The sequence below is a fragment of the Zasmidium cellare genome, assembly GCF_010093935.1.
Source record: "Zasmidium cellare ATCC 36951 unplaced genomic scaffold M409scaffold_12, whole genome shotgun sequence".
NCBI classification, from domain to species: Eukaryota; Fungi; Ascomycota; class Dothideomycetes; order Mycosphaerellales; family Mycosphaerellaceae; genus Zasmidium; species Zasmidium cellare.
The window spans coordinates 596,861-612,560 of record NW_022986956.1 but is presented as its reverse complement, the minus strand read 5'-3'; the positions used below and the strand labels follow the sequence as shown (position 1 = coordinate 612,560).

Sequence of the window (15,700 nt, the reverse complement as noted above, 5' to 3'; positions counted from 1 at the left end):
TCATCTTAGACAACTCTTCATTTAGTGGATCTTTCTCACCTTGCAGTTCTTTTATCCTTTATAGCCCTCCTGTTCCATAGACCCCTCTCATCTCCCTGCGCTCGGGGTGATGTCCAAGCGTTGCAAGAGCGCTAAAGCTCATATCTCGGCGTCGACTTCCGCTTCTGAACTCCTCCTTCATTCACTCATCCATCACCATCGACACCCAGCCTCCAACGTTGCTGGCAACTCTTCACCAAGCACAGCATCAACAGTCATCGACGACAAAGCGCTGGTACCCATCTCCACCATCTGTGACGCCGTTAGGCTACATGCATGGTTGCCACTAAAAGGCCGCCGCAGCTTTGAGACCCCAACCGGCCTGTTCGACGACTCGTGCGATGAGAAACTAGTCGACCGCAACATGCACTACAGCGCTGTCACCAGTGGAGCCTGGTATCGTTCTTCCAAATGCAGAACAGCTGCGCAGGCCATCCACATTGAGGTTATGAGTGCTACCAACGAACAGCCAGCCGGCCATCCAGCGACGAGCCACCTTCTCACCTTCGAGCGTCCAGCTCCAAGGACCGAGCGACTTTCATCGACGTCAAAGTCACAACCTCCCAGAGCTCCGCAGGTCCATAGATGGGAGAGAAGCGTCAACCAGATGATAGGTTCGCGCAGTGGGACACCTCGCATGTCAAGACGCCAAAGATCTCAGCGTGCCTGGAGCTGAAGCTGGTGAGCGCCATCACCATCACCTCGCCGCCCAGAGACCATCGTGCAGAGCCTGTACGATGAAAACATCATCAGCGTTCGATCACCATCAGCGGCGGACTGCAACGAAAAAACCTCACCGACATCCTCAAGCTCATCATCGAGCTCCTCGCTGAGCAAGCAACGCTGCCGACCGTGACAAGACACCTTCATCTTGACCGATCGATACCACTAAAGAGGGTTCAGCAAACCTGGAGCGTAATCATGCGAAGGGTGCTCACCTGCGAAGACATCAGCACAACAAGTCAAGAGTTGCGATGTTGAACAGCCAACACGTTCTCCTCCACGTCTCTACGATCGACCGAATGGCGGAGATAGCGACGACAAGACATCCATTGCAAAGACATCACCATCCTGCCATGTCTCCACCTCCTCCTCTGCCGACCCAAGCAACAACACCAGCGACGATGAGGTCTCCACTTCGACACCTGAAGCGAACGAGCGGCATCCCACAAGCACAAATCATCATCATCGATACGTAAGCTATCGCCATAGCTATTAAGCAGCAGCAAGAAGAAGCCCATCTCCTCCCTCATCAAACGATCAGACCGCGACGAGGCAGCAAGCCCGTCTAACACCGCCACCACCACCAAAAGAAAAAGCAAGTCATCAATAGCCATCCCACCCCACACCCATCGCCGAAGCCCCATCACACGACATCATCGTTCGTTCCTCTTCGAAACCGGTCGTCACCGAACCAGAGACCACCGCATCTGCAACCTCAAGCCGTGAATCGTTGTCCAGGAACATCCATAGGATAGCAAGGCTTGCAGAACCCAAAAGGCCCATACCTGTCACCCGGCCACAGCGGCGGCCTAGGAACCGCCTCACGAGCCTCGAACTTCAGCGTGCGGCAAGGAACCCTCTCATACCCCATGAGCTTGGCCCATTGCTCACGAGATCTCGGCGCAAGAGGAGGAGAGTCTGATCCGTCGTTCTTCTCGCCGCCGATGAAGCGAGCGCCGTTGTTGAAGTTCGGACCACGGACATCTTGGTTGTTGCCGAAGTTGACATCGGAGGGTGGGTTGGGATCTCGCTCGGCGTTGGAGCCGCTGCCCCTGAAGCTGATCTCTAGACCGTCGCCGCCCTTCCAGCCATACTTGTTGTCGTGGAGGGAGCCGATACGCCAGCGACGAGCGCTACCTGGTGATGGCGTGAAGAATTTCGGCGGTGAGGTATCATTGGAAGTTGGGGAGATCTCTGGTGTGCCAGCATCTGGAGCTGCTGCTCGACCAAAGTGGATGATCTCCTTGCTACCATCGGCGGCCTCTTTGAACCACTGGATGGAGTTGGTGGCTTGATTCAGCTCGGGTTTCAACACGGCTCCAGTTTCGACAACGTACGGATCCGGCGTCGGCTTCCCGATGAAGACGTTCTTGTTCTCGTTCGATGGAATGGTGGGGCTGGGCGGGAGAGGTACAACAGCTGCCTGATTCATACCAGCAGCCTGATGGAGCCTCGTTGGCAGCCAGTCCTGTGGTCCAGGCACAGACGGATTATTCACCACTGGCCCCGGCGACAGATAGGCCGAATGAGAGGTGCCGTGTAAGACTTCGTGCGAAATATCGTGAGGACGACGAACAGGCGCCATCCTTCCTCCAGGGATATTTACTTGGCGGGACATGCGGATAGTCTCCTTCATTGCCGGGTCCAGGTTGTCCCAGTCCCGTTTTGAGTGATAGCCGAGCATGTCTTGCCGTTGCAAGGGGTCAATCTGCTGTCCAACATTGAGCTGTCCGACATTCTGCTGTCCGACATTCTGCTGTCCGACATTCTGCTGTCCGACATTCTGCTGTTCGACATCCTGCTTTCCGACATTCTGCTGTCCGACATTCTGCAGCTGCCCCATTGGCTTGAACTCCTCGGCGGTCGCTCTCAGGAAACCAGTCGTAGGATTTGGCGGTCGAATTCCAGCAGCAGTCAGGGCTGCGTTGGCCAAATTCCAAAAAGGGTTGTGAGCGGCAGCCTGCGACATCTCTCTCACCATATGAGGAGGCAAGACAGTGGGTGCAACTACGCGACCTCCTGGCTCGACAGCCATTGGCATCGTTGGCAGACTCGGCGGCAGGTTGCTGCGATCCATCGCCAACAGGTCAGACTGAAGGGCTTGTTCTGGCACCGAAGCTAGGGGTCCTTCCTGAAATCTGAGAAGACCTTCCTTTCCAAGTCTCTTAACAATTGGAGTCAACAGGTGGCCATGCGATCCCCGACGTTTGACGGTGGTGTTTGCCACCTGAGGAAAGCCAGCTTCTCTGGCCTTGGCTGCCACCATCTCCGCGATAGGAGAGCCAACGGTGGCCCGACGACTCGATCTACCAGACTTCGCGATTGGAGAATTGAAGACACTTGCAGTCGAGCTGGAAGCCGTGCGAGTAGCAGTCCCCGCCGGAGTCATGTCTGGTACGTCTGCCAATGGCGGGGGCCTTCCGGTCCTCAATTGCTGCATCACACGCTCAGTGATGTTGAGCTGCTCAAAGCCGACCGGCGATCCCGATCTAAGAGTACTTCCAGACAGTGGAGCAACCAAAGGAGGTGTATTCTCCATTGGCGACATGATGGCAGTGGCCGGAGAAACATTGGTGTCGATCTTGGCAGCGGCTTTCGACAGTCGTGGAGGACTTTGCTTGATGGTCTCCTGGCCGAGCGTCTCAATCGTGCGCTGAGCGGTGGCCTTGGTTGGCGACATGTATGAACTGGTCTTCTTGCGCAATCCTTGCTCCGGGCTGTCGGCCTTGGAGTGTGCTGGCGACGGAGCCTTCGTTTCTGGACTGGAAGGTGCATCGCGAGAGCGAGAAGGCGAGCTATGGATCGAGCCGAGGGTGGTGACGAATGACTGCTTGGACGGCGACGAGTCTGGCGACAAGGTCCAGTTCGAGGGAAGAGCTGCCCGCTTCTTCGGGCTCTGAGTAAGTGTGCGAGTCGACTTGGTTGGCGAGCCTTCTGGAGAAGCCTTCGACGTTGTGGAATCTTTGCGCAGAGTCTCGTCGACACGCCGAGTGGTGGCCTGAGTTGGTTGGGCGAATCGAGGAGACTGCTTGCCCAGAGTGCACGTCGACTGCGAAGGCTTCACAGTCCCCACCGATGGTGTGTTGATGCGAGACTTCTGTGGCGAGATGATGACACTGCTATCACCAACCTCACTCGAAGTCAGTTGCGGATCAGCACCAGCATTCGGGACGGCCTTGACCGGCTGTGGGCTGTTGAAGCTGCTGATGCTACCACGAGAAGTCCTCGAAGCCGACACAGTCGAAACACCGGCACTACCGATGCTGCTGCGCTTGCCAGGGGCATTATTTTCAACCGCTGCCTTCATGCCAGAAGAGGCAATCGTAGCCCACGAAGTCTTGCGTCCGCCCCGACTTCCCGCAGACGAGAGTGCTGTCCGCTGAGAAGATGTCGACGATGGAGTGCCCAAGCCAGGAAATTGCTCGGCCCCTGGAGGACGCTCCGGCGAAGCCCTTTCCCGCTCCAACTTCTCCCTGGCGAGCCTCTCACGCTTTTCCTTCTCTTGTCTCTCGTGTCTAGCCTGCAAAGCAGCAGCTCTCGAGTGGTATACCGGCTCTTCTGGTGGTGCCTCTGCCTGCGGGACAGGGATCTTGGAGCGAAGGCTTGGAAGCTGTGGGAACTCTTCCATCGAGGGAGGCTGTTTTGATTCTCCAACACGGAGCGTGGTAATCTCTGTCTTCATCAAATCCAGATCACGCTCGATAGCATCAATGCTGTCCCGAGGGTTGGAAGCGGCGTCGTGGGTGGCGAACTGCTGTACATCACTGCCACATGAGGATTCACGAAGAGGATCCGTGCCGATGCGAGAGGGAGTGAAGTCGCCGCCACAAGACTGGGTGATGTGCTGCAGAATTTCATTGCTGTTCACGGAGGTTAGTGACGATAAGGTAACAGCAAAGGAAAGCGAACACTGACCTGTGAGGCAGATCATAGCTCTCATCAGACCGATCTCTGATGCCAGACTGCCTGATGCGAAGGGAGCCACCCTGCTGATTCAAGTCTGGTGTCTAGAAGGACTGTCAGTACTGGACCTGCCCAAACACAGGGAGCGGTACTCACCATTTCTTGGGGTCCATTATGATGCTTGGCCGTGGTGACAGGAGTGGCAAGCTGCGAGGAGCCAGCTCCGCCCATCAAGTGCCTGAATGTCGACTTTCCGAATGGAGCGAGTCCAGCCATGTCCGTTTGTGCTTGCTCGGAAAATCGACGAGGAGATGGCGGCTTTGGTTGCCGCCGATTCTGTCGCTGCTGTTCAAGGGATGCGATATCTTCTGCCGTCTCTTCTGGAATGGGTGTAAAGCTGTGCTCTGGAAATGTCTTCGACAGGACGTTGCGATGTTTGGATGATCTCTTGTTGCTGGTTGAGGGAGGAGGTCGAGAAGTCGAGGAGGAAGCGCCAGCGGATCCAGACGAGCCTGCCTGTCCACGAGCGCGATCGCCGCCGGTTGGTCTTTCGCCTTCATCTGGAGTCCAGAATGAGCCAGGCGCAAGTGTGTTCCTGCGCGCCTTCTTGTCTGGTGGCGAGGTGGTCACTGCCGTCGAATCGGGGCAAAACGCCTCGAGGAATGTATCCTGGTGCCGACATGCGCCATAGTGATGTTGCACCCACCGACACATGGCAGGCGACCAAAGAGCATGCAAAAAGGAGCCAGCAAATCAAGAAGATGCAGATGCTAGTATCGGCGGAATAAATGGGAATGCGCGGTGCGAGCGGTGGTTCGGTGGTACGCGGTCGGAAATGTCGAGTCCTGGAAGTGACGTTGAAGACGGCGGCGCGAGCTCAGATGCGAAGTGTGGCAGCCACGAGGAGGGTGCTTGCATGCGATCGAGGGGCGGAGCGCATCTGGTGAGCGGGAAACGGCATCGGCGATGGGGGAGGTGGTGCGGAGGTGATGTTTCGGCTCTTGGCGACACTTTCGCTCGTGGTGAATGTCTGAGACATGGGGAGTTGGAGTCTAGCTGGAAGGACGGAGATTCTGCCGGACGAGAGATGAAGTCGCAAACGGAGGGCGGTTGAGGCAAACGGAGGATTCTGGTGTCAACATTCCCTCGATTTGGAGGAGACCACCGGACCAGGCGGGATCACATCGCTTCTGAACGGGAAACTTCAGTGAGTGGACCATGATGTCGGACAGTGCTGTCACATACCATTTCAATCTAGCTGTTTCACAAACACCCGCGACAGGAAAAGGGACGCTGAGAAAGGGAGGACACGCCGGGGAGGGTTCCAGTCATCCACCTACCCCCACGAGAAGTCAACTGCTGCATGTGCTTTGCTGGATGCTTTCACATACCTCGCGCCATGGTACATCTCCGCTACACAAAGAGATATGGCATCCCGAAGATCCCTAAGGCCGTAGAGACAAAGGGGAAGATGGAGCGCCAGGATCGAGCTCGAGATGGCAGGAGCTTGGACTCATCTTCTTCATGTGCGAGGGTGTTGTGTCATCTAGTCTCGGCGAGATGGCGAGACGAGCAGCCTGCGTCCGAGTCCGGAGCTCATGATGGGGAAATAGTCATAGTAGCGGGATGGCGGCGGCGGCGGCGGCGGTAAGGTTCAAGTTCTCTGGTATCTCTTGCTTGCCCTTGGATCTTTAGCATTTGCAGCACCACAGGGCTGCCGATAAGTAACATGCGCTTAGGCTGAGAAAAGGGCTGTTCCGGGAGTGACCTCGCAACTTCTCCTTCGTCAAAGTCTGCAAGGAATTGGCACTTCATCCGCAACCCACCTGTCAACCATGCCGGTAAAAGCCATTTCAAGATTCAGTAAGCTATGTCTCCCTCCTCTCATCATTCCTCATCATCAACTTCGCCATCTCAGAACTTCCTCTTCTTCTTCACGGGCGCCTTGGCCTTCTCCTCCAGCTCCCTCTTCAGCCTCTCCCGCTTCTTATCCGCCCTCTCCTGAGAATCCTCCCTCACATGTTCCTCCTGCTCCTCCTTCCTCTCGGGCGCACGTGATTGCCTCGCGGTCTCTAGCTCGGTCTTGACTTGTCCTGACTCTTCACTTTTGCTGCCACCCTTTCCTCCCAGTGTGCCAAGTTTCCTCTTTGCGGGTGATGGAGGCGGTTCGGCTTCGTGATCATGGGAAACCGTAGGCGCTGTGTCTGTTGAATTTTTGCCTCTTCCGCCAAGTGTCCCCAGTTTCGACTTTGGTTTTGTGTCATGCTTCTCTACATCCGTTGCTTCTTCTGAGGTTGCAGCTTTCTTTGATGATCCGCCAAATGCGCCGAGTCTAGCTCTTTTCTTTGGTGGCGAATCCTGTACTGGCTCAGGCTCCTGCTCCGGTGTTGTTTGTGGGCTTGCAGCCTTCTTAACACCAAAAGCGCCCAGCTTGCCCTTGGTCTTGGGTGTAGGTGCGGGCGCTGACACTTCTTCTTCGTCTTCGGTATCTGCTTCTGGTTCGGGCTGAGGTTGAGGCTGAGGGCTCTTCGACTTCTTACCACCCAGTACACCAAGCTTGCGAGGAGCAGCGTATGAAGTATCATTAGAGTGTGGCTTTTCATCTTGCTGCTGCGACCGTCCTTTTGTCTGCGAGGAAGATGCTTTGCTGGGAACGGCGTCAAGGTCATCATCATCTGTCTCCTCGTCGTCCACCTCGTCTGGCTGCTGTGATTTGGGAGCTTCGTCTGCAGTAGTATCAGTCTCGGCATCTCCGTCGTCTGGTTGCGGATGGGCCTTCTTCAGCTTTGGAGGTGTGACTTGACGCCGAAACTCATCTTCCCCCAAGCTCTGCTCCGTTGAAATCAAGGGCTGCCCATTCGTGTTTTCGACTTGTTGTTGTCTTGTTTGTCTTACGCTGTTCTGGCTTGGGTATAAGCTGTCGCTCTTGGACTGCAGCTGTTGCGCCCTCGCTCCAGAGTTTGCAAGATCTCTCCACCACTCGGCCACCGGTATTGGACTCTTTGCGACTGGCAAGTGGTCCAATACACTATTGAGAACTTCAGAACTCAAGTCTATTGTACCATCGTTCTGCTTCAGTGAGGCTCTCCAGGTATGCTCATCAAAATCTGCCAGCCCCTTGACATGTCCGGCCAGCTGTCCGCGCTGCGACTTCTTGCGAGAAAGCTTGATGCCAGAAGCCCCAGGAAACACGGCCGTCAGATCGTTGCCAGATGCCTCCAATCGGTCTGTGATTTTGCCAATCACATGGTCTTTCGAGCTCAACTCTCCGATCAGCAGCTGCATCTGATCACGTAACCGGGCTGCTTGGGCAACGAGCGGCGTCACGAGTTCGAGTCCAACGGCTGAATCTGGAAGGCGTGCAAGTCTGATGCTCCACACAAATGTGGGCAGGGAACCCGGTAGAGGAGCGGATAAGTCCAGTTGCAGAACATCGCCACGTTGTTGGGAACTGAGACTGAGAGTAGTGCCTTTGTCGCCTCTCAATGCACCTTCGATCTTCTCAAGCAGGATGTCATACTGGTCGTCCTCGCTCGGGTCTATGCTGCAGCCCTCATCGCCTGCCCTTTTCACGATATCCTCCTTTCCCAGTTCCTCGCCCCATATCCTGCTCAGATCCGTGAGCTGAATCTCGTACCCGCTTTTGTTGAGTCTCGTTTTCGCCAGAAGTTGAGGCAGACCCTCTTCACCGAGCTCCAGCGCCCTCCACGAGATCGTCTCCACCATTGCTGCTGCTGTCGATGAACATGATGAAGTTCAGCCGCGAGCTGAAGTGTGGCGACGGGGAGTTGTCCCGGCTGTCTCGCCTGCCTAAAGTTGTCCCGGGAGCAGCCGCCGCTAGTTACTAGCGTTTTAGGGCTCGGCTGTCCAACCGAGCTCGACTTTGCGACTTCACAGCTTCAGCAGCAGATTGTTTGCGTCCAGCACCCTCGACTCACCTCTCTCCTACACTGCCCACCGACTTGCGATGACCGGAGAATAGTCACGGCTCCCCGGTCACACCGTTACACAGCACACGACACAGCCCACCGCCGACATGTCACGCTCTACGGTCCCCAGCAAGCGGTCCGCCGATGCTGCAGAAGACGCCTGGGTGGCTGATGAAGATCGCTTTGTGCTACAGCAGGCCAAGAAGAAGGCCGCGATCCGAGTAAAAGGTGGAAGGGCTCAGCCGGTGGATTGGCTTGCCGTCACTCTGCTTGTCATTGATCCGGACCGCAATCGCCTGGACGATGAAGTCGGGTTGGATGATTTGGATATGGAGGATCCCCAAGGCGTGTTTGAGGGGCTGGATGACACGCAGTTAGCGGAATTGGAGAAGGGCATTGACACGTACATCACGCTGGAATCGAGCAGAAGCAATCAAGACTACTGGAATGTGAGTTTGTTCTCCTTGCGCCCCAGCTCATTCGCTCAGACTGACAGCCCATCAGATGATGAAAACCATCTGCAAAGACCGCCGGAAATCTACAGACGGTGCTCAACCAACCGCGCGAGTTGTGGGCTCAGTAGCCTCAGATCTGGACAAACTTCTCAGCCCCAAGAGTCTGGAAGAACTGGAGAAGCTCGAGAAGCAAATCCGATCCAAATTGGCCTCCAACGAGCCAATCGACACGGACTACTGGGAGCATTTGCTCAAGAGTTTGCTCAGTTACAAGGCGAGAGCGAAACTACGCAAAGTATCCCAATCCATTCTGGAGGCTCGAGTGGGCGGTTTGCGCAAACAGCAAGCGGCGGAAGCTGATGCCATGAAGGCTCGTCTTGAAGCACATCTTCAGAATGATCCCAATGCGTCTGGTGTGACATCTTCGGGCGATCGGCACCACGGCGCCCACCCGGACGACAGACACCCGCTCGATCCAGAGCCGTTGCTTCGTTTGCGACAGGAAGACAAGGCTCTTGAGTCCATGACCGACAAAGAGTTTGCCCAAAGTGTCGTCGACGACAGGAAAAAGGTGCTCAAGTTGGGTTTTGTGCCCAATCGGAAGAGGCCCGGTAGCTCTGGCCAAGAACCGGCAGCCAAGCGATCGCGAACCGAAGTCGGCGATGCGAGCCAGGCCAGGGATGCTGCCTTTGATCGTGAGGTTGCGCGAGGCCTTGGTGAGAATGAAGAGCTCTTCACGCAGGAAGAAGAGGTCGTCACCATGAACAAGGCTCAATGGGATAAGCTCTACCGCCCGCGAAAGCCCAAGTACTTCAATCGAGTGCTGCTGGGTTACGAATGGAACAAGTACAACCAGACACATTACGATCACGACAACCCCCCTCCTAAGGTGGTCCAGGGATACAGGTTCAACGTCTTCTACCCGGAGCTGGTGGACAAGACCAAGGCGCCGACGTACAAGATCGAACGGGAGAATGGCCGAAGGCGGGGTCAGACACTAGCTCCAGCTGGTGAAGACGACACATGCTTGATTCGGTTCACAGCAGGCGCACCATACGAAGACATTGCATTCCGTATTGTCGACAAGGAGTGGGACTATAGCGCCAAGCGAGAACGAGGGTTCAAAAGCAGCTTCGACAAGGTATGTCCATTTTCCTTTAATCTCACTGGCTGCTGCGCGAACGGCGATGTTGTAGCATAGACGGCGACTTCGTCTGACGTGCCTCAAGTGAGAGGTCTGCGAGAGCAATGTGCAACTGGGCATGTTAGTGCCACTGCGGGCAAGACTGCCATGGGACTGACGAGTTCACAGGGCATTCTCCAACTTCACTTCCAATTTAAGAAGGTAGGTGGCTTAGACGAACAACTGTCGACACCAAAAGCACTCCACTAATCACACAATGCAGATCTACTACCGGAAGTAGGACGTACTGTGCGCCTCAGCCACGTCCACTTCTTGCACGACCGCTGTCATTCGAGGCCAAAGCAGACCTGTGTCGCCAGCTTGACTTTAGGACGAATCAAGTTACGCAAATGCTCACCCTAAGCAAAACTTCAAGCAACCAGGAAATGAACGACAGCTGTTGTACCTTGCGCCAAGCCTGCATTCGTGCCTAGCATTTCACGTTGACAGCTTCCACAAAGCAACACACAATGCGGGCACCGCCGTGCACAGCAGACTGTCAACTCTGCGGTGTCTCGGGCGTACACCTGTTGTGTCTCTCTTTACCGCAGTCAGTAGAGAATTGACAATGGTTATCCAATCTGAAACGTTCTGTGGGTGCGACAGATCGCGCGCAGGGGTGCCGCAGGCCTAAGACGGCTACACACCTAACTGCATAACGGATAGCCACATGCTGTGGCGCGCGAGGACCAGACTCTCATCCACCGTCCCCTCGCATCACATCTCGCCAACGCTTTCGAATCGAATATGACCTCCAGGCGACGGGCGCGAATGATCGAACCGCCCTGGCAAACCGACTGCGACGGACAGCACCCACACCACGAAACAGACAAACGCAAACTCCTGCTGCTGCGCTGTGCCTGCCAAGAGATCCGAGCGATGCATGACAAAGCTTTTAATGAAGATTCCCGGTTGAGCTGCCCGTGCCCGTGCGAACCTCATTCTAGAAAGCCTTACACCCTAGGCAGCTCGATTGGGGATCGCGGTCGACAGTGGCAGGACCGCACAGCGCTGCACATCTATTGGGCTCTGCGGTGGTCAGCCTAGGCAGACTGCACCTGGCCGCTAGCCTCGCGGACCGACCCCGTGCAATATGTGCCAACCGCGTATCGCGGCGCCACTCTCTGGCTGCTCATTGCGCCTGCTGGGTGTGACCAGGACAGTGACCTCACCAGCAGCAAGTTGTGCATGCGGCTGCCGGTTGCCTTCCAGCACGGGTGCTTGATGGGGCGTGCTCCCGCATATGCCGCATGGCCAGGATGCCCATCTCTGCCGACGCCGGTCTGACAAAGCCTCTCTGCCCGCCGTCAGGGCGACATCGTCAGTAGGTGTTTGTGTGCAGACTGGCTCACAATGGCCCGCCAGGCCGCGCCGACGTGCGAGGCGGCCGAGAATAACGCCATGTGAGTGCGGGCATGCGCTGTCCGCAGCATCACCAAAGCAAAGGGTGCCGCCGCGACCATGGCCTCTTTGGCTGCACGCGCGAGCTGTGACAGGGACGTTTCTCAAATAAACCTGCACTGTAGGCTTTGCCCCATTTCCTTTGACTCTTGTCTCCCCCTCGCCCTACTTTCCTACCACATATCTCAGCGTTCTTGGTCGCCAGACACGTGCCCTTGAGCATTGTTAAACCGGCCTGAAGCCCTTCACACCGTACCACACCGCTCCGCCCCTTCGCCTGCAGTAGCTTGGTGCTCATAACCGCTGGCCAACCTGCACCGCAACGGGCCGCTGCTCTCATTACTGCTCCTTACACCGTCTATCATTCTCTCTGCGCTATTCACTGCGACGTTTGCCGATCAAAACCGCCGCCTTCGCCACCATGGAAGTCCACGAGACTTCCTGGCCGCAACTGGATCACGAAGCAATGACAGCGGCGACGAGGGGTGATTGTGTCACAGAGCCACCACGAGCCGATCAACGCCATGGTTCGACCTCGCATGACCAGGAATGGGCCGAATTCCTTCGTTCGTACTCGCAGGGTGGCCTGGACCCTACAACATCTTCCGACAACATTGGATTCGGACTCATGGGAGTTGACGACAACATGCCTGCCCAGTTTGGAGCTATGAACCAATTTCAAGACCACCCCGACCCAGCATCAACGACCGCTACCAACAGCTCGTTGTCATCGTCACTGAACCACCCAAACGGCGCTTCGCACCCTTTTCAGACTTGGCCGGTCGTTAACAATGCGCCCCTGATGGCTTACGAGCAATCCCCTTTCCACCCAGCGCCGTGGATGGCCGAGCCTCATCATCACCAGCAACCACATCATTACGACCAACCGCCGCTTACCTTTGGCATGCAAGGACGAGAAGGCTTGGGCATACACCTACCGCCAACCTCACACCCTATCGACGCCCAGCATGCCATGCACTTCGGCGGACCTTTCATCGACCACGAGTCGCCCATCGCCCAGCACCACCACGAAGACTTCAAACATGACATGAGTATTCCTCCCGCTCATCATCTCCACCCCTCCGCGCACGACGACCTCTTCGCAGGCGAAGACCTCGACGATCGCGAGGTCTCCGCCGACCCTGCCGATCCGTGCTATGCGCAGCTGCTCTATTCATGTTTGAAAAAGGCTCCTGAACACACGCTATCGCTGCGGGAGCTATATGACTGGGTCCAGCAACACAGTCAGAAAGCCAAAGATCCCAAGAATCGAGGCTGGCAGAACAGCGTGCGGCACAACTTGTCCATGAACGCCGTAAGAAGCCACCCCTATCCCCGCTCCCCTCAAAAAACCTACTAACCCATTCCCCACCCACAGGCCTTCCAACGAGTCCCCCACAACAACTCCAACACCCACCTTCCCAAGAAAGGCTCCCTCTGGCGCCTCACCCCGGACGCCCTCCGCTCCGGCGTCATCTCCACCACCCGCTACCGCAAAGACCCCAAACGCAAACCGGACACCCGGCGCTCTGCCCCGGCCCTGAACCGCCAAACCTCCGGTGCAAAAGGCGGCCGCGCAACCCGAGACGCCACCCGTGCGCGCCAGCGCGAGCGCGAACGCAGGGCGAGATTCGAGGGTTGGAGTCGCAGCGCGAGTCCGCCGGGGAGTGGCGTCGTCACGCCCACGAGTCCGTATTTCGGGTTCGCTGGCCCAGGACCAGGGCAGATTGGCGGCGGGGCGGCGTACGAGATGCTGCTGCCGACGAGTGCGCCGCAGACGCCGCCGGAGTGGGAGGCGCAGTTCCATCAGCATCATCATCAGCAAGCGCAAGAAGCGAAACATCATCATTCCCTTCATCATCATCAGCATCCTTTCGATGTGCAAAGTGGGGCGTTCGAGTTCCTGCCGTTGGATATGGGGACGCATGGCGGTGGAGGGTTGTTTGGGAATCAGGATGCGGAGATGCAGACGCCGACGCCGAGTTTGATGACGGAGGGGAGTTGGCCTGGGGAGGAGGGGGGACTGTTGCCGCCGAGTAGTGTTGTTGTTGAGGGGGAGGGGGGGTATTGAGCGAGGGTGGGTATCGCTTTTGGCATGATGATTTTTGGTGGTTGTGCTGGTGAGGCTTGCATGTCGAGTACTGATCTGTTGCGTGGGTGTATGGGATGCATGTATGCATGCACGCTGGCTTGGATGTTTGGAAGGTGATCTGCTCGAAATGCTTGGACGATGGCTGAATGAAGCGATACAGAAGACCTACTCCTCCTACTGCCGGGGACCTGCTCTACTTGTACCCACGATGTTTGGTTTGGCCTAGGCTTTGCTCGTTCGATGTGTGTGTTTATCTAGATACCTTTTGCGGCTTTTTGCTTGCAGTCACTTTTGCTCTCATGGAATGCATGCTTGATGCTGTTTCTTTTTCAAACAACTCTTCTCAGTCACTATTGCTTGTTCGCTGGGGGGCAATTGAGGGTGTTTTGCGATCAAATTGCTGGGAACTCTACTTGAGCGATAGAATTTGGTGTGTTTGGGGTGGAATCTCGCGGGCGTGCCTGATCAAGAGTAGTACTCATACTTATTTGTACTCTACTCGACCACAGAGTCTCGATGCTCACCACCTGAGAGTGATGCTCGCCTCTCGACAACCATCAAGCAGTCGCAGCTCTCCTCATCATAACATAGCGTCTCACGAATGCGTAAACCTGCTCTCCGCAACAACGTCTCCCACTCTGCCTTCGTCCGCTGCTGAGTTGCAAATCCCATCATGATGGTGTCGTAGTTGGCCGTAATCGCACTCGCATTCATCTCAGATACCACCATCTCGTCAATAACGAGCACCGAATCCTCCGCCAAAGCATCCCGCACGTGGGTTAGAATAGGCATGCAGGCCTCGTTATCCCAATTATGTAGCACGCTGCGAAGATAGTAGACCTTGGCGCCACGAGTCGCACTAGGCTGTGGTAAAGTGAAGTCATGCGTCAAGACTTCGATATCGTTGGCCAGGATTCTTGGATCCTTCGATGCTGGGGTCGTCGAGAACTCCATGTCTTGCAGGACTATCCTCCCCTTGAGCTCTGGCAAGTTCTCCCGTATCGCGATGCTTTGATGTCCGGCGCCGCTCCCGATGTCAACAAGTAAAGCCCTCCCCTTGGTTATATCATCCGTACTGAGAGTGAAATGCTTCTCTAGCAGAGGTTGAACTAACTCCCGCTGCTGCGTCCAGCATACCTGCCCGGCTCTCTGGATCGGCATCATGTCGAAGAACAATTTCGCGGTCTCCGGATTCTCCTGCAGCCATAGATACGGCGTAAGACTTGTCCCATAGCCCAGCTGGAACGCAGAATCGTTAACATCGCACGGGTTGCGATAGCCCGTTCTCGCAAGCTGCCGTGGCAAAGCATGCACGAAAGGACCACAGAATCCGATTTGGCATGAACTTTGCTTCCTAGCATTCTCATGTGCGAGCGTCACAGTGATGTTAGTCGCAGCATATGTTGAAGGCGAAGTCTGCGTCAAGGTTCCATGCGCTGCCAGTGCTCTCATCACTCGCTGGAGCAAGGTTGCCTCCGCACCGGTCCTAGAAGAAAGTTCGTCAATGCTCCATGAGCGGCTTGGGTCGTACGCGAGGACCCGGAAGATCCCCAGGTCGATACCTATCTGTATCATCGGACGAGTCCAGGAAATCAGGAGACGATGATGTGTGTCCCGCGGTGATTCGGTCTTGAGCATGAGATCTCGGGCGGCGTTGTAGAGTTCTTTGCGCTCTTTCGGATCGGACGGCAGGTCTTTCGTTGCTTCGCGGAGTCGTGACGCCGCCATGATAGCCAATTAGTCTAGATATGTTCTTCTCTGTCCAAGGCTTATAGTCTAATTATTGAAGAGCTGGGAAGCCTTGCGAGCAATCTAAAGGAGACGACCTTGCGAAGTCAGGCTGAAAGGTGCTGTCGATGATGTATTTCGCCAGACGTCTACATGAGAACGTCACGAAGAGACTTTCGCGCACATCGCGATCGTTTCGGCCGTTGAGAGCATTTTTGATAGTTGTCGATGTTGTGCTCGGGCTTAA

At 56.0% G+C, this 15,700-nt stretch overlaps 5 protein-coding genes across 5 annotated transcripts; 2 read left to right on the top strand and 3 right to left on the bottom strand.

Annotated features, from left to right (window-relative positions):
- Nucleotides 1-1,477: 1,477 nt before the first annotated feature.
- Nucleotides 1,478-5,379, bottom strand: M409DRAFT_21343 (uncharacterized protein; the record flags this gene model as incomplete). The annotated part of the gene is made up of 3 exons (XM_033805813.1): nt 1,478-4,622; nt 4,678-4,769; nt 4,822-5,379. The coding sequence occupies 3 exons, from the start codon at nt 5,377-5,379 to the stop codon at nt 1,478-1,480; spliced, it is 3,795 nt and encodes a 1,264-aa protein (XP_033669483.1).
- Nucleotides 5,380-6,579: 1,200 nt separating this feature from the next.
- On the bottom strand, nt 6,580-8,391 carry M409DRAFT_21342 (uncharacterized protein; the record flags this gene model as incomplete). Its single annotated transcript, XM_033805812.1, has 1 exon — nt 6,580-8,391. The coding sequence occupies one exon, from the start codon at nt 8,389-8,391 to the stop codon at nt 6,580-6,582; it is 1,812 nt and encodes a 603-aa protein (XP_033669482.1).
- Nucleotides 8,392-8,701: 310 nt separating this feature from the next.
- On the top strand, nt 8,702-10,473 carry M409DRAFT_65502 (uncharacterized protein; the record flags this gene model as incomplete). The annotated part of the gene is made up of 4 exons (XM_033816538.1): nt 8,702-9,043; nt 9,099-10,190; nt 10,362-10,394; nt 10,456-10,473. 4 exons carry the CDS (start codon nt 8,702-8,704, stop codon nt 10,471-10,473), a joined length of 1,485 nt encoding a protein of 494 aa, XP_033669481.1.
- Nucleotides 10,474-12,054: 1,581 nt separating this feature from the next.
- M409DRAFT_21340 (uncharacterized protein) lies at nt 12,055-13,704 on the top strand (the record flags this gene model as incomplete). Its single annotated transcript, XM_033805811.1, has 2 exons — nt 12,055-12,948; nt 13,012-13,704. The coding sequence occupies 2 exons, from the start codon at nt 12,055-12,057 to the stop codon at nt 13,702-13,704; spliced, it is 1,587 nt and encodes a 528-aa protein (XP_033669480.1).
- Nucleotides 13,705-14,220: 516 nt separating this feature from the next.
- M409DRAFT_21339 (uncharacterized protein) lies at nt 14,221-15,453 on the bottom strand (the record flags this gene model as incomplete). The annotated part of the gene is made up of 1 exon (XM_033805810.1): nt 14,221-15,453. One exon carries the CDS (start codon nt 15,451-15,453, stop codon nt 14,221-14,223), a length of 1,233 nt encoding a protein of 410 aa, XP_033669479.1.
- Nucleotides 15,454-15,700: the final 247 nt, after the last annotated feature.